At 48.7% G+C, this 26,807-nt stretch overlaps 1 protein-coding gene across 1 annotated transcript in view; it reads right to left on the bottom strand.

The window, feature by feature from the left end:
• SHB (SH2 domain containing adaptor protein B) overlaps positions 1-26,807 on the bottom strand; it is a 169,874-nt gene that overhangs the window by 96,945 nt on the left and 46,122 nt on the right. The window contains exon 2 of the mRNA XM_090039082.1: positions 17,788-17,905. Within this exon, the coding sequence (XP_089895208.1) occupies positions 17,788-17,905 (118 nt within the window). The remainder of the gene's footprint in view (positions 1-17,787; positions 17,906-26,807) is intronic.

The raw sequence follows: 26,807 nt of genomic DNA, 5'->3' as shown, positions 1-26,807 counted from the left end.
TCTGCCCTGCCAGTTGTCTCCAGCAGCAGGGTGTAGGAAATTGACATGATACATGGATGGCTACTGCTTAGATTGCACAGTGCAGATAGTGAAGCTCTGGTCATCTGAATTCCCAGCACCCTGTGGCTCTCCAAAGGGAGTCGTGCCAAGCCACTTGCAATCAGGGGGGTTTTGAAGGAAGCAAAAGTAAGAGACTGAGATTCCCAGGAAAAAAAACAGCAAGATGAAGCTTCACATGCACAGCCCAAAAGGCAAAGAAACAGCACCTGGAACAAGAGGGGGAAATTAGCCCAGGTAAATGGGTGAATAAGAGCATATAAAATGGGAGACAGAAAATAGAAGGATTACAGGAAACTGCTTCATTTTTGTGAGAAAAGGGAGTAATGCCTGGTGTTCCTTTTAGGTCTTTACAGAATTGTTGGCAATACCATAAAAGAGTCAAGAATGGGGAGGAAAGAAATTAATTTAAATTAATATTTATTTGCCTCTTATTCTTGTCAAAAAAGTGACAGGAACCAAGGGCAGTAGACCCAGGGGAAGCCACAGCAGGATCCTGGAAGAGCAGGGCCCGCCTTCCCCCCTCCAGCCAGAGGGACCATGAGGCTGTCCCACCTGTGCCGGAGCGGGAAGCTCAGTCAAGAGGGAATCAGGGGGCACACTGGTCCCCATCTGGCCATGGGACTGGGGCATCCTGGCCATGCTCCGTAGAGCCCAGGCAGCTGCGCCCCGGGCTCCTGCCACCCTGCTCTAGGCCCGACTGGCACTGGCCCCGGGGCACCGCTTGGCTGTCGCTGGCTCCCAACCCCCATGTCCGGCCCTGAGGGCAGCAGTGGGGCCACCTAGGGCTCCTGGGGGTGGCATGACCCGGTGGGGACGTGGCCCAGGGAGGCAGTGTGGCACTTCCATCTGGTGCCTAAGGCTTGGGGCAGCAACAGGCCAGCTGCGCCCCCCACAGGAAGATCCTGTGGGTGCTGCCACCCCGGGGGGAAGGCCCGGGCCTCCCCCCCGCTCCACCAGGACCCAGTGGCAGCTCACTCCCCAGCCCCAGTATGGATGGAGAGGCTGCAACAGGAGCAGGAGCAGGAGCGGAGCCACAGCTGCTTTTCTGCTCCAGAAGCTCCTGCGGCCGCAAGGAGCCCAGGGGCCCATGGGAAGCTCCTGGCCAGCCCCAGGAGCAGCACAGGTCACCTCCCACTGCTGCTGAGTGTGGCACGATCTGGCAGGGTCCTGACCCAGCATACGGGAAGCTTGGGGAGGCCACAGGAGCTTTCATAGGAAAAGAAGCAGTCGTGGCTCTGCTCCGGCTCCTGGCACAGCTTCCCTGCCCATCCTGGGGTTGTGGGGGGCAAGCTGCTGCCAAGCCACTGGGCCCCTACGGGGTGAGGGGTGCAGGGCTCGGCCATCCCCCCAGGGTGGTGGCAACCCCTGGGCTGCCCGTGGGGGGAGGGGGGGCAGCCAGCCAGGCCTTGCTGCCCCAAGCCTCAGGCACACGATGCAAGTTCTACACCACCTCCTTGGGCTTCCCGCACATGGACCACGTCCCCACTGACTCCTGCCACCCCCAGTGGCTCCAGGAGTCCTCCACACTGCCCCCCAAGCCTGACAGGCCCTTCCCCGGCAGCCCCCGGCCTCCTGGCAGCAGCAGAAGTGGCCGGAGTGCAAGCACAGCCTGAGGCTTCAGACAGCTGGCTCTCCCCTTGCAACCCTTCCTGCAATCCCCACAGCCACACCCTCGTCGAGACACAATCACACATCCCACAACCACCACATACACACACATCCACAACTCCCCACAAACCCCACATCCACCCACCCACCCACACCACTGCATACCCCACACACTATAAGAGTAAGACTACATTTTGAGCTATTATACAATCACTTTTACATATAAAGCACAAAAGTATCAAGACAAAAATATATTTTTAATTGAATTAAAATATAATATTATGCGCATTTGATTTTTAGTACATAATTTGTTTTTTTTTCCCAGTTCTAAGATAGCAAACCCTCTTCTCTGAAGGAGTGCTTCCAGGTGCAAGGGGAGGGATTTCTGGGGGCAAAGGTCAGGGGCTAGCGGGTAGGACTTCCAGTCGCAACCAGGGGGCAGGGCACCTGTCAAGGGCTGGGGTTACCCGTGGAGCCCTCGACAGCTTGCCAAAACTCGCTAAGCGGCCCTCCACCCAAAATAATTGCCCATCCCTGTTTTAAGTGCTCAGATTGAACTCAGGCAGCCCTAGCACAATGCTAGGTGGTGACTCAGTACTGACTCAAAGGGAAGCATGCCACCTACTGAATCAGCACCTCTTCCTGCAGGACTGACTTAGCCCAACCCTGTTCAACTATGAGATCTAACAAGATCAAGCCCAGGGTGGGATGACTGCAGGCCCTCTTTATGACTAATCTGTTGGGAGGAAGACATGGACCAACTTCCTACCTATCTGAACTCTGACAACCTACTTTTCATTGTCTTCACAGACATCTTCCAAATCAAGAAATCCCTCATATTGGCAACAACTAAGAGCAGAAGAGACCTATAGTAGATATTTACTATGACTTCTATTCAGAGCTTTTTATAGCAAGACTTCCTTTCTCTATACCACACAATACTGCAAGCCACAGTATGGAAGAATATCCCTTGTGTTCAAAAGTTCTACTTGCAAGGAGTTTTGCACAAGGCTGAAATGAATGAAAGCTAATAAATAAGCTGCCCAGGATACCTATACTGCCTCAGAAGCCAGGCCAGGACTGCTATGGAGACTGTATATACTCAGGCAAAAATTGCTCAGCCCATCATGTCACTAGGCCCATGGGAAGAGAGTGTGTGTGTGTGTGTGTGTGTGTGTGTGTGTGTGTGTGTGTGTGTGTGTGTGTGTGTGTGTGTGTGTGTGTGTGTGTGTGTGTGTGTGTGTGTGTTTCATAGGGCGAGTCCCACAACCTTCCACCATACACATGCACCCACATCTCCCTCACACATCCATACATGTGTAGGGTGCCATACCTATACATACCCCCCCACACAAAGTACCCCACAAACACTTACCTACCCACACCCCACATCTACACACACACACACCCCTGAATGCTCCCACACACACCCCCCCCTAACAGGCACACCCACAGCCCCCACAAACCCATACCCACCTCCAACCCCACAATATAAAAGAGTAAGACTTCATTTTAGGCTATTATATACAATCACCTCTGTGTATACCACACAAACATGTGCTACAAAAATATTTTCTGAAATCAAATGAATGAGTGTTTTAGATGTTTGCTTTTTAGAATATAATTTGGTATTTTTTTAGTTCCAGATGGCAAAACCGACTGCTGAAAGGAGTACATCCGGGGGCAAGGGGAGGGATTTCTGGTGGCAAAGGTCAGGGGCTAAGGGGTGGGAGTTCCAGTCCCAAGACGGCAACTGGGGGTGGAGCACCTGTCAAGGGGTGGAGTTACCATGCAGCCCTGGACAGCTTGCCAAAACTCAGTAAGTAGCCCTTGTCACAGGACACTAAGGTGTGTCTACTCCTTCAAGAGCAGAGGCAGCTTACGTAGGCAGCCCTGAGGGCTAGGCAGGGCTCCACAGCTGCAGGGTGCCTTGGCAGCATGCTAATCAGGGTATCAGTTGGCACCTGCACTCAGTCAGCTGACCAGAAGGAAGCAGGACCCTGGGCACATATAAGCCCCAGGGCTGGGGCTGGCAGGGGGTTAGTTCTCTGTCAGCAGCCAGGGGGAAGGAGTTCTTGCAGAAATGCTATGTTGCCTGTTCTGCTGCTGGTAAGACTAATTGGCTCTAGGAGCTCCTGAAGTATCTGGGGCTAGGAGGCACACATTGTTGAGGAAGAAGCTTGCCTCCTTAAAGGGGCAGAGTGTGACCTCCAATGTTGTTGTCATGCTAGAGCCCAGGGGCTTGCATTTACATTGTTATTTGAAGCCGGTGGACCGGGATGAGGCTGCCTCATTAGGGCTGAAGGGACCCCAGCGCCAGAGGGCTCCGCTACTGGGGGTGAAGGGCCCAGTGATGACAGGAGGCCAAGCTAGACTGCAGACCCATCAAAAGGGACAACATTTAAGTACAACCTGTGAGGCATGGGGCGTGGTAAAGGGACAGTTTTGGAGCCACACGTCTAGCCCATATGGCTTAGGGTGTCTCAAGAGGCACTGAATTTGAATGAAACCCAGCAAGGGATCCAAGATCAGCAGGGTCTAGTGGGGTTCAGCAGGACTGTGACCACACAATCTCATGGGCAGCCTCCCAACTTATTATTTCAACTAACAAGAGAAGGCAGGCAATACCAGAAGGCACCCGCAGGGTAGAGCAGGCACCATCAAAGAGCCCTAGAGTCATCGTAGCCATTTCTGGGGACCCCAAGCCATCTCTGCTTGAAATAATTGCCCACCCCTATTCTAGATAAAGACAGCACATGGTACACAAGCATAGGTACTATTGCCATGCAGCTAATAGTATTGATGTTGCACTCCATGAATAAAAGGGGACAGGGTGGACAGTGCACCTTCAAGAAGTTGTTTTTCCACCACTCTGCATTTCTATCCTGCACAGAGAATTTCTGGAGGACACTGGGAAGTTGAGCAAAGCAAAACTAAAACAGGCTACTGGGAGGCTAGCACAAGCTGAGGGGCACAGCCTGCTGCAGAGTTCAGGGCCTGGTCAACATAGCCATTGAAAGCAGGAGAACAAGCAAGGGCTAACACAGTCCCACTTACCCTACTGCCACCAGACCCCACACCACTGGAACTGCAGCCACACCACCAGACCCCTACCCCTCCTGCAGCTGGAGCTGCTGGCCCTGCAGATCTGTCCCAGGTTCATCAACCCTAGACTAAATAATGGTCAACCACAGCCACTCATGACACTTGCATTCCCCAACCATCATAATATACCTAGGAGACCAATACAGGGGAAGACTTGCACATAAACTGAAGGCAGGACAGAGATATACCTTACAGACTAACCTAATCAAAGTTGCATAAAGCTTCTGTTAGCCTGAGCTCACTTCATCACATGCCATGGAAGTTAGCATGTAAGATGCAGATGCCTTCTGCCTTATGCCCAACTTCTGGATAACACAGCTAACTACCTCACTTGGCATTTGTGAACAGCAGTGCTAAATAGATTTCCTCTGTTTAATAAGTATCCATAGATTTAAAAAGGCAAGGAACCATTGCAACCATCTAGCCTATTCTCCAATATAAACCCAGGCTAGAACACATCATGGGTCTGGGTCTCCATCAAGCCCAAAGTTTCTGGATAATGAAGGAAGATGTTTTAGAGAACGATATCCACCTTTGATGAAAAGGCTCCAATGGGCAGAGAGTTTATCACATCCCTTAGGAAACTGCATCACTTCTTAAATACCCTTTCATTGGGTTGTTTGGTTGGTTTGTTTTTAAAGCACTTCTACTTAGTCTAAACAAGCATAGCAAAGAGAGAATATCAGGGGGGGGGATCTGATCCCCAGGACTTCCAAAATGCTGGTAACTGCATATACCACTGCTGTTAATACTAGCAGGGCTAACAAAATTACTCTGTGTCCACAGTATATCTGAAGGAAAGATTTCTTCTTATGAGGAAAACAAAAACATTATTTTTAATAACTATGTAGTTTTACATTCCCTTAAAGATAAACCATAAATATAACAAAAGATTACCTAGCAGAATGGAAAGATATATGGCTCATCTATAAAGACAAAATACTAGTGCAAAATCTATTCAAAAGCTGATGGAAATCTTTTGAGTGAAGGAACATGTCTGAGCATAGGCTAGCGCTGTGTTTTGCATACTATAACTGAATGGATTCTTATCGTTTTTGTTTTGTTTTTTTAAATACACAGTACTTGAAAAAATGATCCCAATTTGACCTCTGTACAATCCTTGAGATAACAGAAAGACGCACTGTGACCGCAAAAATCGTTCCTTGCCTTCGGAAGTATCATGATAGGGAATGTAGAGCCAGTTCTGTGACAACAAAAAAGTCTTTCTGGTCAACCCACTGTAGTCAGACATTGTACAGTTCATTATGTTCACATTAATTACAGCTGTTCTTATTATAACCCTACATGCACCCGGACAATTTGCTGAACAGTCCCTAGAGTAAAACTGAAACTAACTCAGCCACAAATGATTTATTCACATACTTTCACGACTATATTATTCCAGTTCAATGCCTAAGGGCCTGATCTAGTACATACTGCAGCCAATGGAAGGACACCAATGTCGATGGGCTTTGGATCCCCAACAGAAAAGAAAACATCACTTCATCCTTCCACAGACTGTGAACAAAGGGCCAGACTGACTGCAGTTCAAACAGGGACTGCACGCTCACAGGGGTAAAAGGAGCCTTTGGCAGTTGTTCTGTAGGCATGTCTGGGTACACAGTTCCACCCTGACCTGCCTATAAGAAGTGAGCCGTCACATGCTGTTTATCAAGGGACTCCTCAATTCTCTGCCCTTCGGTCTGTAGCACTCCTTTGTCAGTCATACACATATGGAGGGGGGAGGAGGGGAAAGCAAGGCACCAGGCAAAGCAATCATTTCTCATCTCTAGAAAAGGGGAAAAAAATAACACCACCATTGAATGAACACACTCACTTGAGCTCAGAGGTCAGCAACCCCAGGCATGCATGCCGGAGCATGGCATGTGAAGCCATTTTGATCAGCATGCCATACCTGGCCTGGGCTCTGGGCAGCTGCCACTGGCCACAGAGCCTGGGCTGCTTCCAGCAGGAGACAGAGAAACTGTAAGCCCTACCGGGAGCAGCTTTCCCTCTAAGCTGTGTGGTGTGCGTGGCCGTGTAGGCACACCTGGCAGCATGGCATGAGCGCACCTGCACAGCCATGCACACTGTGCAGCTTAGAGGCAACGTTAGCTGGGAGCAGTCCAGGCTCCTTAGCAAGCAACAGCTGCCCAGAGCCCAGGCCGGATATGGCAGGCACCCATGATCCTGCAAGTGACTACAACAAGGTCTGCAGTCCTGGCCTGGCTTGTGGCCCTGCATGCTTTGGGGACCACCATGGGGAAGGAGCCAGGGCTGCACTTCACTGCTGGTAGCTGCACACCTGCAAAGGCTAGCATCCCCACAGGGGCCAGAGAGGGGCAGAGCAGGGAGGCAAGAGGGGGCATGTCATCATCATCATCCCCATCCCCCCAGACTCAGCTGCAAAGGGCAGGGGAAGCTGCATGAGCACAGAGGCCCCACACAGGAGGGCTCTGTCGCCCCATCTTCATCTCTTCTCCCCAGTTCATCCACACAGTGGCCTTCCAGAGTGTAGCTCCCTTGGAGAGACAGCCCTGGGGATGGGGTGGGGCAGCCTGGCCAAAGGTGCTCGTGAGTGGGGACAGGCTGCCCTGGATGGTCCTGGGAGGCTCCTTCTCCCGCACGCACGCATCACAGGGCTGGGCCAAACCATCCTGCCAGCCCCAGCCCCCACCCCCACACTTGCTCCCACTGTACTAAACCAGGAGCCAGGCCCCGAGCCACTGCCACGAGGTAGCACAGACCTCGGCTACAACCCTTGTCCCTGTTGTGGCCTGGGAGGTCCTGGTGGGGTCTGTGCTGACCCTGCGCATGTGGTAAGTGCCCAGCCTGCAGCAGGGAAGAGCAAGGGGAAGGGGATGCCCTCCTTAACTTCCCCCGCCTTAATGCCCCAGCCCCTTTTCCACCGTGCTCCTGGAGGCACACCTGCAGCCGCCACTGGCAACAAGCAGAGCTGGGTCTCTGGGCCCCCGTGCATCCACTTGCAGGCTCGCCAAAGCCCAGGCTGCTCCAAGCAGTACCTGTGAGCTGCACCGAGGTCCAGAGCCCCAGCCCCACTCATTGCTGGCAGTGGCTGCACGTGTGCCTCAGGGACCATGGTGGGGAAGGAGCCAGGGGTGCATTGCCACAGTAAGGACTGGGCCCCTCATGGCTACCCTGCAAATCACCCCCAGCTCACCAACATCTTCAAAGTCCAGGCACTCAGCCCAAAAAAACTGTTGATCCCTGCTTTGGCTGTATTTGCTGCAAGTTTCCATAAGAAGCACACAGACTGAACAGACTGATGCTCAGCTTGTAACTTGAAAGGACTTGGGTTTAAACCAGGGGTGAGTATATATTTGGACCCATGAACCAAATAGGCTGTTTTGGTGAGCTGCTGCAGGTCAAGTCAGCACCCTCACAACAACCCACCCAATCTCCCTACATGGGATGGGCTATGGGTGGGTGGGCAGGGAGTGGTGTCAGGAGTGGAACGGGTGGGCGAGGCCAGGATCGTGGGGCAATTACAGCGTGGGACTGGGGCCTGGGGCAGAGCAGCCATTCCCTGCCCGCATGTCCATGATGGGCACAGGTTCCCCAGGCAGGGGTGTGCAGGGACAGGATCATGGCTCTGCCCCAACCCTGCATTGTCACTGGCCCCAGGTCCTGGGGTCTCCCTAGCCATGCCCACCTGTCTTGCTCCTGCACCCACCCCCTGCTGGCCCATGGCCCCATCCTGGCTATCTGGCTGAGTGCCCCAATCATGCAGGTCCCAGCCGATCTCCATGGAGACCCCCAGATCGTGGGGTGGTGACAGTGTGGGCCTGGGCCAAGCTGCAATGCACTCCCTGAACATCCCTGCCCACAGAACCCGGCCTCTGTCCTGGCCCCACCATGTCACCAGCATCTCCCTGGCCCTGCTCTTCCATCTCGTTCCCAGATGCTGCCAGCACAGCCCCATTTGAGCCGCTCGGGCGAGCGCCCGGCCCATGTGGATCCCGCCCCTGTTGGTGGGTGAGGGGCACACAGGCTGGGAAGCAGGGCCAGGGCCATGCTGGGAGTGATAGGACTGTCTGCATGTGCCACAGCCCAGGCAGCCCCTCACACCTGAGCTGGACAGGACTGGGGAACTGACTGCAGGCCAGAAAAAAAATCCCTTGGCAGGCTGAATTCAGCCCGCAAACTATTTTGCCCGCCCCTGGTTTAAATAACGGGTTTAAGAGAGAGAAATCCTTCCCAAACAGTTTTTATCTCCATCAGCACATCATCTATTACACAGGCTAAGAAACTTATTCTTCAGAAGTGTTTTCTTAAGGTTCGGTCATCTCTGGCAGGGAGAGCTGACCAGAAATTCAGAGTTAAATGCAAGATGAAAGAAACCACTCTGATCCCCCTTCAGTTTGCTGACTGAAACCACAAAGGGGACAGGCCTCCTCCAGGGGCGCAGACACCAAACCTGCAGGACAGTGCAGTGTGCATACAATAAACATAGCAAGTGCCCTCCCTGCCTCTGCGCGGCCCAGGCCAGCGAAGGAACTGAGGCCTCTGCTTCTGTGCAGGGAAATATTTTTGCTTTTTCGCTACAACTTTCAGAAAGACTTTTGCAGTACAGATCAGCTTGGGACATAACTGACTACATCTCATTTAATCACCATCCAAACTGATCTTTTACTAGTCAATTGTGTGTGGTGTCGGGTCCCTACTAACCAAAATCACAACTTTAAATTAAGAAACTAATTTAATTTGGCACCCAGGAAAAAAAGATACTGGTGTAACAGATAATAGTTGGACATCCATGCTCCAAGACCCCAGGAGTGGATTAGATTAGCCTCATAATGACCATCCACTTACACAAATGAAGAAGCAATATAAGCAGCCCTCTCCATAATACCCTTGTGTGGCAGCATTAATTCAACTGTTTGAGCCATAGTCCAAAGGCTGGACCTCTCTTCTGAAAAGACCTGATATACTCTAAGGCAATGGTTTTCAACCTCTTGGTACTCCTCTGTAACTCTTCCAAATTTAGTGAGACCTTCTATAGATGCAAGAACAGGGAGCCGCTCCTTTTCCCTACACAAGGCAGATGTGTCCCCCTGCCTTTGCCTCAATACAGAAACCCCAGGGATTGCCCCTTGTCTGCGGGAATCAGAGAGACAAGTATGGCATTTACTAGATCCTGTCCACGGCAGTGGCATTGCCCACCTGGGTTCTCGAGTGACCCAGCAGCAGCAGCCTCATGATAGCCCTTCCTGTCCGGCCAGGCCAGGCCAGGCCACAGCTGGGTGTCCCCTCCTGCCACAGCTGCTTTCCAGATCAGCCCTGGACATCTCCCAGAAACAGAGGCATGATGGGGCAGCTCCACTTGGCAGTGTCAGTGGGCAGGTACCCCTAAAAGGAGCTCACAGCATCCTAGGCTGTTGCATCGTCCTGTCTGAGAATCACTGGTCTACAGTTTGGCAGACAAAAGCCATCTACTGATAGAGGACTTTGCTCAATTGTTCAGAAGAGACTCATGCAGTTTGAGGGCTCAGTCAATTCCTCTCATAATGCAGAGCTGTCTGGAGGAGTTGTGGTGCCTCAGAGGAGGCATCAGGAGGCTTCTAAAAAACATCCTTCTTCCTTAGCACTATGGAGAATGATGGGATGCTGCAGCATGGGTCTGATGCATGTTTTAAAAAGGAAGGATGCTCCTCACCAAGCAGGGTGACATCAGCGAGCAATCACCTCCTGCCTAAAAGGGACAGAGTAACAGAAAGTGGTTTCAGCACATATAGCTATAAAAACTAATGCCTGACATGGCACTTCTCTTTCCAGTCCCCTCACAGGCAAGCCTCAGCTCTTGCTCCTGCAGGAGCCTCAACTTTGAATACCTGCAGCTGCCTGGCAGGCATGGATGTAAAGAAAGCCCTCAGGATATGACCCAGGTGATGAAGCGCTGCCTTCCTGATCTGCACACAAGCAGCCCCAGGACTGAGGTTACCTCTCTAGAGCCACTGAGTGAATACAAACACATCCTCTTCACTCCACTGCTTCTTAGCAAAGCTGCAAGAAGTAGGAGGCAGCAAAGAGGAACACTGGGCCTGCGCATGGGTGAGGGGCTCTTGGGCAAAAAAAGGAAGCTAAGAAAAGCAAAAGGGCAGGAATGTCCCACTTACACTGGCCAGGACAGAAGTAAAGCAGAGAGAGGCATTCCGGTCCTGGCCAAGGAGGACACAACCCCTTCCCCTACCAAAAAGATCTCTCAGATGGTGCAGGGGTGAGGGAGGGGGTTTGCCCTTCTATGGGGATTTGAAGGGGAGCTTGACAGTGTACTAGGTACCTCCAAACCACAAGCTGATATGAAGTATGGAGCCACAGAGCAGGATCCACCCAAAAAGAAACTCAGTATCAGCAAGGAAGCAAGCCCTTCACTAGCTTCTCTCCCCCAACTTGCCGCTGGTCTCAGACTAGGCAGCGCTCTACAGACACAGAGCTATACCAGGGCCTCTCCATCACACTGGTACTCTCCAGCTCTGCCCTGGAACAACTGGCACAAGTGGCTTTACCAATTTTTTCCAAGACCTTCTACCAAAAACTAGCATTTTTCTTGGAATTTCTTAGCTACAACCCTGGAAACCCTCATCAGAGGAAGAGTCCCAAAACTCCAGGTCTCTAAAGGACTGAGCCCTCAGATTGCTCCCCACCTCTTCCTGCCTCTGCCTCCGCCTCCCCACCCTCCAGCTTTTCCTTAATTACAATTTGAAGTTTTCTATAATAAATCATGCACCACTGCAGTTGAGTTTGAGATATGCAGCTCCTTATGAAGGAGAAAAAAGGAACCTCCCCCATCAGATGGGCACATCACAGAGAGGCACAACACAATTATAGCCCCATGTCCTCCAGGCACTGTTACAGCTGCTCCCTCTGGGCTTGAGGATACACAGCATACAAACGAGGTGGGGACACGGCAGAGACACAGCCTGCCCCCTCCACACTCGGGTCTATACCTATACTACTCTGAGGAACAGATCTGTGCCTGTTAGAGAACATGCAGTTTGTTATAGCCCAGGAAAGCATAAAGCAGGACAGAGCAGATTTCCTCAGTGGTTCATCCCCACGCTAATTCCAATGCAAGGCTGAATCTTACTATCTAAGGAATTCACCAAGGGCAAGTCACACCTGACAAACCTGATTGCCTTTTATGATTAGGTGACTGACCCTGTGGATGTGGGGAGATAAGTGGATGTGGTGTACCTTGACTTTAGCAAGACTTTCAGTATGGTCTCCTAAAACATTCTTGCAAGCAAGCAAAGGAAGCACAAGTTGGATGAATGGGCTGTAAGGTGGATCACTGGGCTTAGGAGTAGTAGTCAATCGCTCCATGTCTAGTTGGCAGCTGGTAGGAAGTGGAGTGCCCCAGGGGTCGGTCCTGGAGCCGGTTTTGTTCAATATCTTTGTCAATGACCTGGAAGATGGCACAGAGTGCACCTTCAGTAAGTCTGCAGATGACACCAAGCTGGGGAGAGTAGTAGATACGCTGGAGGGTAGGGGTTAGGATTCAGAGTGACCTCAGCAGATTGGAGGATTGGACCAAAAGAAATCTTGTGAGGTTCAATAAAGAAAAGTGCAAAGTCCTGTACAAAGGACAGAATAATCCCATGCACTGGTAGAGGCTGGGGACTGACTGGTTAAACAGCAGCTCTGCATAAAAGGACCTGGGGGTTACAGTGGACAATAAACTGAATACGAGCCAACAGTATGCCCTTGTTGCAAAGAAGGCTAACAACATACTGAGCTGCATTAGTAGGAGTGTTGCCAGCAGGCCAAGGGAAGTGATTGTTCCCCTCTATTTGGCATTGGTGAGACCACATCTAGAGTACCATGTCCCATATTGCCCACACCCACTCCCCCACACACTACAGAAAGGATGTGGACAAATTGGAGAGAGTCCAGTGGAGGGCAACAAAAAAAAAAAATCAGGCTGGGGCACATGGCTTATGAGAAAAGACCAAGGGAACTGGGCTTATTTGGTCTGGACAAGAGAAGACTGAGGGGGGATTTAATAGCAGCCTTCAACTACTTGAAGGGGGGTTCCAAAGAGGATGAAGCTAGACTGTTCTCAGTGGTGGGAGATGACAGAACAAGGAAGAATGGTCTCAAGCTGTAGTGAGGAACGTTTAGGTTGGATATTAGGAAAAACTCTCTCACTAGGTAGGTAGTAAAATACTGGAACAGGATACCCAGAGGTTGTGGACTCTTCAACCCTGGAGGTTTTTAAAACCCAGGTAGACAAAGACCTGGGATGATCTAGTTGGGGATGATCCTGCTTTGAACAGGGAGTTGGACTAGATGATCTTCTGAGGTCCCTTCCAACCCTAATTTTCTGTGATTATATGACTAAGTTGTATCTTTATCTTCTCTTTAGAAGCTGTTCGCTGACACAGATAGGGGTGACCACAGACCAGCAATGCTTCAAAGGACTACTGTTAACAAGGGACATGGTAATTTTACATCTGGACTTTTAGTAAACACTTTGTAATTCTTCCCTTTTATGACTGTGCTAATCCCCCCCAAAGTGTTAGGCACAGATCCCATGGCAGTGTCTGAGCCTGCATCTTATTGTTACAGCCCTAGGAAATGCATTAGGAGTGCCTTCAGAGCACCAAATCCATTAAATCGTGCATCCCTGGGGAACTGGGAGCCAGTCTAGAATAAGTGAATGCATAAATTGAGCAGGAAGAGGATTGCTGAGTATATGTTGAAGGCCTTGCTGCTGAAGGAGATTTTTGTTCAGCCCTAACAAAAAAAAAAATCATCAGACCATAAGACAACCAAAGATTCAGTTAAATTGTTATGTCCTGCTCTTGCTGTTCAATACATTAAATAATCATATCAAGGCAATTGCCTAACAAATTCAGTGTCATAATTAAACAGCAGGCTAGCTAATTCTACAAACATAAATGAAAACATTGTCATTTATTTTCCTCCTTCCCTACATTATTTCCACCCCGTAACCAGGGATAAAAGCAAAACTATGTCGTGGATAAAGTAGCTATCATATTTATTCATTCAAACAGGCAGTGGGCTGCAGCTTTTAATGGAAAGAACATGAATTTCTAGTCAAAACCCCATAGGATCATTGATAAGAATGATTGTTTAAGTCTTAGCTGAAAAACAGGCACATGAAAACATGAGAGAGGTTGATTCACCAAGTAACTAATGGATACAAACAGTTCCACTGGCTAATCTTCACTGCAGCTCAAAACAGTAATTCCAAATAAGACCCATTTGGTTTTTAGAAATGAAAATTGCTTTATGTTTGAAGTGTTATCAGGGAAAGAAATGCAAACATGTATATGTGCACGGAGTCTAAACTGAGTGGAAACCATGGTTCGTTGCCTACACAAACAAGGTAATGTTTCAACGCAGAAATATTTGTAAAGGTTTCTTCTATGGCATTTTTTATATTAAAAAGTCCACAAAATATGGGGGGGGAGGGGGGAATGGAAGAAAAAAGAGAACTGCTTCTTTCTTGGGCAAAGTTTGGACAATGACTTTAATCACCCAAGTGTGCAACAAAGGGATTTTATGTCCGGCTGCAAGTGAAAATTACAGGGCCACCTGATTTGTTGTCACTCGCGTCTCCCATAATTCATTGTTTGCTTTGCAGTAGCTCCCAAAGGCCACAATCAAGATCAAGGCTTTATGCTCCATTATAAAATTACACTTTAGAAAGTAAAGCCTAGTCAAACTGTCAAGGGCAAAGGAATGCAGGTTTTCTAAGTAACTGATATCATTCATGGTCCCATTCCAGGGAGAGAGAGCATGAGTGAAAGAGAGCAAGCACAATAAGACCCATAGCATCCCAGGGGCTAAGTCAGACACTTTGGTAAGTATTCCCTGTAGTCAGCCCATAACCATTTGTGCATTTGATCTAACCAACTGGGACAGATCATTAGCTGCTGCCAGAAGCAAAGGCAACTGTGCTCTAAAATGTGGTGGGTCTTGTTACATCCACCCCGGCACCAGCCCTACAGCCCAGACTGAGAATGGATTTTCTCCTTCAACAAGCCTTCGGAGACCCTTGCAAAAGGTCGTATTCTGGTAGACAGCTAAACTGCAATAACAATAACAAAAAACACCTCACACTTTTTTTTGGAGACTAGTCAATCTGTCAACCAAGTTACTGACTTTGATGTTTCTTGTTTTAACTTAATTGCTGCTACAGTGCAAGTGCTTGCAAGTTGCTCCACATGGACAGCCTGGTGAGCCCATGGAAATGCCCTGATGATTTCAAATCAGGTATTGTGTACATAAGCCATTAGAACAAAATCTTGCTTAACAATAGCTCGGTACAGAGAAATTACAAGCACTCTTTCTGTTGCATGCCTGTCTTTCACAGAAATGGGAAACACACCTAATATTAGAGTTTCATCTGTGAACCTTGTATTTTTGTTTGCATCTTAAACTATTTTTAAATGTTTTATGAATCAAGGAGTTCAATTCTGGTACTTGGCAGAAATTCACAAAGGTGTCTGGAAGAAGTAAAGAAAACAAAAGATTATTTTGCTGCTGTTTGCAGATTTTCCCTGTCTGAAATTAAATGATGCTTGAATATGATGAGAACACTCTCTCTTAAAGAACGTTTACCAGAGCCACTGCAATCATATTGATGCATGTCCACTATAACAGGCTCTTTACTTGTCAGTCAACGTAACTTTACGGAGAAATTCAAAATGCTGAACATGTATGTCAAGAACAAGACTAAGATCTCAGTAAGAATTTGTTATTTAAAATTGCTACTGCAGAGTAGTTACATAATCTAAATTACAGGTTCCTGCCACACTCGCACAGGAATCCAAAACTAAATCTCTAAAGCCTTCCAAATACAAAAAGCCTTTTGGCTTTCATCTCACAATAAGACATCAAGAAACTCTTCACATAGATACTAAGGGACATAATCTGCTCCCAGTCAAGTCAATGGAAAGATGCTCAACTCCCACTGGCTTGTAGGAGAACTAGATTGGCCCATGGGTACCTGGCAACAAGTGAAAGTCCAATCCAGAAAGAGACTGAGCAACTCCCATGGGACATGAGTATCTTCTATTCCCAATAAGTCTAAAGGGAATAGAGAGTAGCACTTAGAACTTCATTGTGCAGGATTAGATTTCACATTTGCAAATGCCTTTAACATGCTGCTTGGACTCCAAAGAACAGCTTTATTCCAACATACACAAACTGGCCCGTCACATTCCAAGCTGTTTTGACCAAGGATACCATAGAAATCTTTCCCACTTGAATCTGACAGCAAATCCCCAGAAGCTCATTAAGATCAGGTTTTGTATGTCTTCTCCCTTCACACAAGTGTTTGTATTTAGAACATGAATACATATTTGTGAAGAAAATCTTAAAGAACCATAGACAAAGGCCAAGCCAGGGATACACTATAACATTTACACTAGAAAAAAAAAAAACACATGCTTTTCTCACTTGTGTAAGAACGCAGAACTCATTCAAACCATCCCAGCTAAAAATCCTCTTAAAAGGAATGAATAGGTTCACAACAATAAAAAACAAAGGCCCAATGACACCTCCCTAGGAGGCTGCTTACAAACAACGCTTTCTGTGGGTCATTTTCTGTGCCTCTCTTCACATATGCTTTATACAAAGAAGGGAGGGAAAAAGGAGGAGGACATCTGCATGAAAATAGAACCACTGCATCCCTGTGGTTTCCACTTCTCCCACTGTGTAATCTCCCTTGAGGTTATAAAAACCCATCTAGGCCTGACCCAATGATATAAGTGGAAATTCCACTGGCTCCTCTATAAACTTTCAAAAATAGTCCTGGCAGGAAACCTTCCTAGGCATCTTAGTTACAATGATGACTAGGGGTACACCAATAGAGATTTTGGGTGCCAATACCGATAGTCGATATTTAAGGAGGCATATCAGCCAATACCAATCCAATTCCAATACAGCTGCATCCAGCTGGTAACTCTGTTGGGGGAGGGGGGGACAGAAAGGGTCATGGAGAGCAGATCAAGGCCCCCCTCACAGTGAGGGAGGGGGCAGGGGCAGGTGCTGCCCAGCCAGAGCAGGGAGAGGGACAAAGCCACGGCTCATGGGGGGTGCGTGGCTCCTGCTGTTTCTTGCACCCCTGGGGGGTGGGGTGCTTGTGGGCTGGGGCCAAGCTGCACTAGGCTCTTCTTGGCGGGGGCTGGGCACAGAGCAAGCAACAACACTGCTGGGAGAGGGCTGCAGCCACCCCAAATTTCATCACAGCCTGGCTCCCAGCACCACTGCTACACGCCCACCCACCACAGTCCCAGCTCTTCCCAGTGCATGGGTGGGGCCGGGGATCAAGCCAGAGCTGTGCCACGCAGGTGCACAGCAGCAGCGTTGGAAACTGGGCTATGACAAAATTTGGGGTGGCTGCAGCCCCTCCCAGTGCTGCTGTCAGCTGTTCCAAGCCCAGCCCCCACCAAGAAGGGCCCCACACAGCCTGGCTCCAGCTCACAGCGGCAGCCCGCGCACCCTACGCAGATCCAATATGCACACGCCCCCCTGGGGTGCAAGCAGCAGCGGAAGCCCCCAGCCATGGCTTTGTCCCATGCCCTGCCCCACAGCACTTACCCCTGCTCCTGCCCCTTCACTGCAGGGTGGGGTGTTGATCTGCCCCTACCACACCCCTTCTCTCTCCCCTTCCTTCCACCACAATGGACTTACCAGCTACGGGCAGCTCTCCAAGCTGCTGGCTCTGCTCCTAGCTGCCTGCACGCTGCGCTGCAGCTGCGTGCAGCACGGGCATTAATCAGCCAGATTATCAGCCCCATTGGGCCGATTTCCGATGCAGCAAATTTTCTTTATATTGGTACCGATCCAATTTTGGACCAATGTATTGGTTCACCTCTATTGATGACCATCTGACTACCTTGAAAAGTGTGGTCCGAGGTACCAAAAGGGCACTGGCATGACCAGGCTGAAGATGTGCATAAAACACTTCATGTCAAATCTCAACTGCATTTATGGCTGCATAGAGCCCCATATTCTTACCAGTCATTATTCTCTGAGCTTCATACGGTTCCATGTAGCCCGTGTTCTCTCCTTTCCCTGCTTTGTTCAGTTCACTCTTGGCATCAAAAGGATCAGAGTAGTCATCCGCTATCAGGACCTGAAATGAGGAAAGTTATACTTTTTGGAGAAACCTTTGAGGTTGGCAAGTTAGAACTCAGGGAATCTAAAGTAGCAGCAAGTAGTGGAAGGCACAACATCTAAACTAAAAAGCACTGGGTGGGGGAAGGAAAGCGAGCGTAAGAGCAAAAGCAAGGGACTATATAGCTAGTCCCTTTTTTTAGCAAAGGAGGCCAAGTCCCTAATTCAGCAAAGCACTTAAAGCACATGCGTTATATTTGTCACATGAATAAGTGCTCTACTTAAACTGAGATATAAATGCATGGATACGCTCAGACAACCACAGACTTTTCCATAGTTATGCTGCCCTCTAAACAGATCACTATAGGGCACATGGCCATATCTGTAATAGTTAAACTCTGGCAAATTACTGGGATTTAAGCAATTAGCATGGTTTACAGCAATATGCCAATTTATTAAAGGCTTGCATTCACGTTGTGCAGGAAGCTTCTATCATTTCGTATATTTTTAACATATGGATTTCTTTTTTGCATACTTTGTTGAATATTGTGTACATCAAGGCTGGGCAAAATACGGCCCATGAGCCGGATCCAATCTGCCAGGTGACTGGATCTGGCCTGCAGCTGCCCCTGTGGCACTCCGCATGGGGCCATGTCCTGCCTGTTCATGCCAAGGCAGCCTGCCTGCACCAGGCTTCCCCAGTCCAGAGTCCCAGCCTGCACACAGCTTCTGGATGGGCTGTTCCCAGTGCAGCTGCAACAGGATGCTGCTCTGTACCCCCCACTTCCAGCGGTGGCTTCTGATCTTGCCCCTGCCACGGCATACCAGGCCACTCTGGGCAGCAGTTTCAGCCAGGCAGCTCCTACCCCAGGGCACAGGGCTCCAGCAGCCAGAATCTGGAGCTGGGGCCTCACACACCTGCTGGAAACAGTGCAACGAGAAGAGGAGCTGCTCTAGGAGGTGAGGGGTGCAGAGCAACACCCAGCCGGCTGCAGCCGCATGGGGAGCAGCCTGCCAGAAGCTGCTCTTGCCCCATGGCACTGAATGGCACCATGTCCTTCCAGGTGAGCAAGCAAGCAACTTCAGCTGGGTAGCTCCTGCCACAGTGCTGGGACTCCAGCTTCAGGTCCTGGCTGCCCTGCCAGTAGCTGAAACCAGAACCCTGTGAACTGGGGCAGGAGCCTTACTGAAGCTGCTGCTTGCCCAGAGCAGTGTGGTGCAGTGCTGCAGGGGCAAAACCAGGAGCAGGAGCCACCACCAGAAGTGGGAGATGCAGAGCACCTCTCAGCTGGGCCACGGGAGTGTGGTGCAGGCTGCTCTAGGGTGAACAGGTGGGACTTGGCCCCATGCAGAGCACCACAGGGGCAGCACAGACTGTGCTGCCCAGGTGAACTATGATGTACGAGCCCCCTGCCCACCTCCCTCTCTTCACCCACAGCAGGCTTCAGGGACCTAGCACCCAGGCAGCCCCCCACTCTAAGACATAAACATGTTCCCCCCCCCACACACCACACTCTAGAGGGCAGGGGCATGTAATCCCAGACTCTCCCACCCCTCCCACTTCTGAAAACTGCTCCCTGCCAGCCCACAGCCCCATAGGGAGTTGGGGTGAGTTGTTGCAGGGGGAGAGGAGGTGGGGGAACTGAACAGCCAGCAACAGCTCATCAAAACTCTTTGTGGCCCTCGGGCCCAAATAATTGCCCCACCCCTGGTGTACATTTGCTTTGCTGTAAGCCAGCTGCTGGCACCATTGCTTTCAAGTCTCTAGTGCAGTAACTCTGCACAAGGCTTTACAGAAATAGAGGAAGAGGAACAAACTCCCCACAAAAATGGCACACCACCCTCTGTACTGGCATGACACTGAAAACAAGGAAGGCTTGAGGGAAGGAATGCCTAGGGGAAAAAAGCAAGAGGTAAGGCAAGCCACATCACATCAGGCCTACACCTTGCATGTCCCAATAGTTTTAACACTGAGAATAAGGTTGGGCAGGGGCAAGTAGTGGAGCAGTGCATGTCAGCAGTGAAGAACAGACTGAGGCAGCCATGGAAGAGGGACTTGAAGACCAGAAAGCAAGACTGGTCTGAAAAGAAGGGATGGGCATGACCTGACAAAAACATGTTAGCACCCAGAAAGCATGGCCCAAGGAGATCTGGAAAGGTCCTTGCAGAGGAAAAGAAGGCAATCACAGCAAATGCCAGCACGAGCACTCCTCTGAAGCATGCAGTGGAGTAGGAACAAGGAGAGGAGAGGAGAGGAGAGGAGGGGAGAGGAGAGGAGAGGAGAAACCTTTATTGAAGCCTTAGAGCAGTGGTCTCCAAACATTTTTGATCGCGCACCCCTATCAGTAAAAATGTTTTGGGCACGCACCCCCAATGTGTGTATATTTATATAAATATACATATAAATAAAAGTTCTAATATTTTCTTCCCGCACCCCAATGGATCATCTTGCATACTCCCTGGGGTGCATGCACCCTACTTTGGAGACCACTGCCTTAGAGGCAGGAAAACAAGCTCCCAGACCAGAGGAAAGTGATAGGGAGGCATCCAGACAGCACCAAGATGGCAAGCAAGGATTCTGGAATAGCCTCCACCTTACCTCCATTCCCCTGGCTACCAAGTACAGATACCCTCCCACCAGACCAGCGCTGGGCAGCAGAGGCAGAGATTATGAATAAACAAGCCCACTCCAAAATCTTTTCTCCCTAAGTGTTATTTTGGCCTAGACACTGTCAGCCCTTGTGGCTCTAGCTTCTCCCATTCCAAAGTGAAATAGAAGCTGGCTTCGGTCTTTTTAAAGGGTGCCAGCATTAGATGGACCCAGAAGTCTGAATTTTACTCCCAGTAAAAAACACTCTATATAAGTAATGAAGGGAACAGAACCCAGGAGGTCAATGGGGGACCACGTGGCAGCATGAGCAAGGGTGGCACACAAGATAGCATCTGCTCAAGGGGGTAGGGATCTAACAATGAGAGAAGTGACACAGCAGGAAAAGGGGCTTTCCAAAAAACAGAGGAGGGAAAATCAGAAGTGAAAGAGCATACTGTGCTAAGATGAACAAGACAGGAGGGAGGAGAAAGGTGAGAAGAAATAGAAGAATACAAAGTAAATACAAAAAAATCCTGTTTAATCTAAGAAGCAGAAGCCCTGCAGGAGTGAACAGGACTCCTCACATCCTATATTGAAAAGTGCCTAGCTGGGTCAGAGTCAGAGCACAGGCATAGTAAGAGCAGCTGGACTCTGTACCATCTACACTGAAGTCCACTGGAAGTCCCCCTTCAACTGGGAGCTAGGGACCAAAAAAGGCTTAGGGGACCTCAGAGAACCATCTCACTGAACATACCAAATAACCTGAAACCTGACTACCATACAGAATATATTTACACTGAGTTAGTGTGAACAGCTTCCAGCTCCAGGTGCCTTGTGGGGGAAGGAAAACAGTGAATTCAGAAAGGAAAAAGGTTTAACTCGAGTATATTAAAAATGCATTTCCCTTCTCTCAGTCCTATGGTCACAAGTTAATTATTTGGAATTTCAATCTATTGATTTGGTAGTTTTAAAGTATAAACCAGTGGTGCCTTTTCTCCACCTATAATTTGGTATGTGAGGGTTTGTTAAACTGGAAACAACTAAGATAGAAAAAATAAAGGGGAGAAAAAGTAATCCTTTGTTTCAGTTAACAACTGAAATGAATGGCTTGTTATTGTGGATATAATAGTTAACTCAATGAAAAATGCTCCCTGTCTTCAGTAATGTATGCAAGAGCTGCAATCAGCAGCACTGTCAGAGCAGTGTCAGCGGCTGTGTGTGCTTAACACAAAGACAACAATGTGCATCATGCAGCAATAATTTCTCCTGGTAACAAGGGCAGGTTTATCTGTAAAAGCCCTGCAGCTGAACTACCATCCATTTACTTTCCTGATGCAGCCTTGTCACGAGCTGATGGATAGTATCTTAGGCTCCCTGCTGTTCCCCTAGTCCAGATGCTGACACAGTAATCGTTGCCTTTTTTAAAAATAACTGCACTGAAATGACACGAAATAGAAAAATAGCCTAATGCAGATAATGTGTTTTATTTGGTATTTCTCTTTCCCCATTTGCCAAAAACATTAGGAGGAAAATTATACATCTAAAATGCTGTCAAACAGGATAAGATCAAATGCTGATTTGTATTAAACACTATGGTAAGGTTGTTCTAGTTGACAAGATACCATGTGTTACCGAAGAGACTAAAATGATGAACTTGCTTTATCACAAGACCACCTTTTCTGAGATACAAATCAAAAGCCATATGAGCAGAGTCCAGGGCTACATAACAGATCTGCATGTACTAACTGCTAAGTTACGTGTGCAGGCCCCTCTGTCCCAAACCGCTGTGGGATTCCTACAGAAGCAGAGATCCACACAAGAGGCATCTGTTTGCAGGATCAGTCACAAGGATTTGTAACAATCCTGGCCCCAGAAAGCAAGGAACGTGCCCCTGGAGGAGACCCTGAGATTCCACCACCCCTTTCCAACACAGAAGAACAATCAGACTGTTGGGGTACTAGGAGGGCCACTGCTATTCACCACTGTCTGAAAATCAATGTCTGAAGCAAGACACAGAGCATGATGTTTGCAAATACAAAGGCTGCTGAAATAAAAAGCTTCTCCAGCACAGGGAATACACCCGTGCAACACGTTTTAGCTGCATTTCATAATTAAAATTAGATCTGCAGTCTGCTGCTGTCAGAGAGCCCCCCTCCAGCTGACTGTATTACTATTTCAGCTTAAATTAGAATTTACAAATTCTCAGCCTCAGTAAAGCAGCTGACCTAAGACGACACATGGTTTCTTTTATACTTGCTGACAGTTGCAAATCCTCTCAGTTTCTAATAAGTTTCACATTTTTCCAGTTAAAGCAGCTTCTTCAAAAAAAATAAAAAAAACCAAAAAAACCAGACACTACGTGAGTCCTTTTTCAAATTAAAACCGAAAAGGGAAATAAAGGGTTTTCCAAAAAAGCTTACTCTTGTATAGTGCACTGCATTAATTTAAAGAAAGTACGCCTATCATTAAATGACCAAACTCATTTCACACACACATCCGTAATGGAAATGATGCCAACATGAGAAATTATGTCAACTGCATTACTGCCAGAGGCCTCAACCAAAGATTGGCGCCCAGTCATGCAGGGCTTTACACAAGCACAGAGGGAGGGGAAAATGCTCTTTGGGGCAAGAACCATAAAAAACTCTCTCCCGCTGCTTACTTACACAAAGCCTCTGAATCTTACCCACCACAAAACCAAGGAGAACCACAGATGGACGTGCCTCCCAGCCTGCTTAGCCAACAGTCAAGAAAATTCTCTATGGCAGTGCTTCCCAACCTTTTCTGTACCAGGACCCATTTGTAAATGTCCATGGCCAGTCCCAAACCAGTGCCCCCTTACTCCCGACCCACTACCCCCACCCACAGGCCCCAGTCCCCCAGTATATGGGGAGAGGGTGGACATGTGGTGTAGGAACGGGAGCATGTGTGGGGCAAGAGGGGCCCAAGCATCCCCTCACAGCCTGGAGCTCTGCCAGCCTGCAAGGGAAAAGCCACCGTTTCCCACATTTTTCTCCTTTAAAGGAGAATCCATTTTTAAAGTTTGTTGATCCATTTTTAAAGTCTGTCCCCAACCCTTTCATGTATTCTTGCAACCCACTTTTGGGCCATGACCCATGGGTTGAGAAGCGCTGATCTATGACACTAATGATGGGGGGGTGCCGATTCAAGAGTTGGGGCCTCTTTCTGCCAGCAGCTCTTTGACATAAAGTTTAGCACCCTCAGTCTCTCCCCACTAGCCAAGCTGATCTCAGCCGCCAGGATGCAGCCAAGAGACGGCAACGTCAGACACAGGAAATGAGACGGAGAAGTCTGGCTCTGCCCTCTGATATGAGCTGGATGCCACTGTAGACTTGAGAGAATCAGTGTCCTGCTCCATGCACAAGCCACAAGAGGCAGCAAGCACTACGCTGAGATTTCTTAGCAATCTTTATGCAGCACAAGAGACAGTGAGCTAGCTGCAGCAACCCACTTCAGAGGCTGCAAAGAATGGGTAACTTCATACAGACCTTCCCATGATAAAGATCACTTTCTCCCAGACAGCCAGTGTCATCTGAATAGGCTCCCACAGATGCTGCAAACTGCAAGCCTTTCACAAAGGACAGGCAGGGCCACGGCCCTCTGGTAAAAGTCTAGCAGTTAACACAGAAAAGAAACTATTGCTTACAGACAAGTGTTCAAGACCAATTATTTGCCATGGACTTTCTAGCCAAATTAGTCGGGGGAGGGGGAAGGGGGCTTAAAAGGAAAAGATCTTTGAATGTATGCAGCCAGCAAGTCAGAGGATCAAGATACCTAGAACATAATTTAAAGACCCAAGTATTTGTGGAGGGATGAAGATATCTCTGTGCAGACAGTGTTTTTCATGAACTTTGGCTCGATCAGGTTCACACGCAGGCTAGGCTTCCCAGAGCCCAAGCCTCAATGAAGCCTGTTTAACCTTTTAACAGTCACTATGCAGCCATAGCGCTCAACAGACAGGACAGATAATGGATCTCTAACAGCAGCAATTTACAATCTAAGCCCCAGTCTACGCTGCGGTTCTACCAGCACAATTCTGAGAGCAGCACACTCTCAAAGCCCCTCCGTGGCGGCACCATCCTTCTTCTCTCAGCTAATGTACTGCATACCTATGCTGAACAGAGAAGGCGTCTGCTGCTGATGTTCAACAGCTGGCAGAAGCCATGTGCTGACACTTCTGCTAGCAGGTTGCACCCTTCAGCAGCTTGCACCTTCCACCCCAGCTTACTCCCCACTTTATATTCCCTCCCACCTTATGTTCTACTGGCAGTCATCGAACAGAGCTACAGAGAGCTGCTAGGAACATGCAGGTCTGAACGGAGGTGATGGCTTCTGCCACCAGAACTTCTGACAGCAGAGTAGGGGAAGTATAGATATGGCCTATATTATTACCCAGGTAAACACATGGAGAAGTGACACGCTCCCTAAGGATTGTGGGGAAGAAGTTGGGAGAGATGACATGACCGACTGCCCTCTGCACATGAACTCACGGTTGAGTGTAGAAACCAGAGAATCCTCTAGTTTATCACTGCTTTTTGAAATCAGGCCTCAGAGTTTATCTTCCAGAGATAGCTTTCCATCCTAGGTTACCCAATAAGAATTTCATTCACTCATTGTACCACAAGCTGGCTGAGGTCAACTGTGGGCTGCCTGTGGTCCAAAGACCACTGGTGGTTCAAGAAATGTTCATTTGTGGTCTGAAGAGATTTGGTCGGTTCCATATTTTGAGCTACTGAAGCCCACAAAAAAGGGACAGCTAAACTCACAATAAATCAGCTTCAAACATAGCAATTGCAGGGGCTGCTACAGAGAATGCAGACTTGCAGATGGGAAGGCAGGTGGGCTGCGTGATGGGGTGGATGCAAAGATAAAGGGATCCATGCCCTTGAATGGTCTAGTGCTCTCATTTCTCTAAGACAATTTGCTGTCTGTCAACTTCCAGTAGTGTTTCAGACAGGGGAAACCCCCTTTCCCAACCAAGCACTGCTGGACTCACCGAGTTCTGATGGCAAACTAAAAGGATTGCGTTTTCTGTGCTTCTAGGAGAGCTACTTGGGGAAAAAATAACCAAAGGCAATGCGCACACAAATATCTTCTGCAAACGGTAGTGTTTCAGTGCAGAAAGGCTGCAATGTTTGCTGCTGCCAAAGAAAAAACAAACAAAGTGGATCATGAAATTCAACTCACCCAAAAAACCACTGCTGCTCAACCAACCGCAGCCATCAGCTGCCATGAGGGGCCACTTAATTATATCCTCCCCCATTTCAGTTTCAAGACAACACTAATTTAAAAGTGGCTTGCAAAAATTAGGCAAGCAATTTCTCACATCCTGAATGCTCATGCTCATCAGGGCACAAGGGACAATGAATGTACCACCTTGTAATAATTCACCTTGTCCTTTGAGGGAAGACCTATATTACTATGAACAAGCTCATGCTCAGCAGGAACCTCAGTGTGAGTGACATAACCACTGTCAGCGAATCTCCCACAGAGCCTGAGCTCCTCTGTAGCGTTCAAATGGGCTGCATTTTCTCCACCCAGATATTTATTTAGGGGGGTGGAGCAGAAAGCCTTGGCCACAGGCAGACATTCTTTTTGGAAGTATTTCAAGTACCTCAGAAGTGATACAAATAGCAAGCGTGCAGACATTCACTCCCAATAAAGGGTTCAAAAACAGTTGAAATCGTTTTTAAAAAAAAAAATCACAATTAAAAAGAAAAGGGGAAAATTTTTTTTAACCACATCCTGAAACATCTGCACCCTCCAGAGGCCCTCTGGCATCCCACAGTCCAAGGGGAAAAGTAAAGGAGAACAGGATAGCGCACCGAGTGCTCTCCTATATGCTCAGCTCCCCATGGGAACCTCCAGAAGCCAGAGGCCAAGCCCCTTGGCGGAAGAGTACTGCCCCCGCCACTGCACGCTTTCACAGTAACTCTGCAGCACTCGGGAAGTGAGGGAAGGGGCTTCCAAAGGCACTCCAAATTCCAGAGGATTTGAGAGCACCTCAAACGGATGTCTGTCCGTACCCCTTGTTAGCATCCTACAAAGTACTGTACTACAAAAGGTGTGCCCAGTGGCTACAGCACTAGCCTAGGCTAAAGGTAAACCTGTTTCAACTTTGCTCTGCCACAAATATCTTGCTGTATCTTGGGCAAGTTATTTAGCTTCTCTGCAGCACAGAAGTGCTGCACATATTACAACAATAATGACAATAACAATGCTTGGATAGGTATCTGCCCAAGACAGAACTAAAATTGCAATTCACTAAAATTACCACTCACAGGAAGTTACCAGCATGCTACAGCCTGCA

This window comes from Crocodylus siamensis, chromosome 3, assembly GCF_052110815.1.
Source record: "Crocodylus siamensis isolate JL-2025a chromosome 3, ASM5211081v1, whole genome shotgun sequence".
In the NCBI taxonomy this organism is placed as follows: domain Eukaryota; kingdom Metazoa; phylum Chordata; order Crocodylia; family Crocodylidae; genus Crocodylus; species Crocodylus siamensis.
This window is presented reverse-complemented; position numbering and strand designations above follow the sequence as displayed.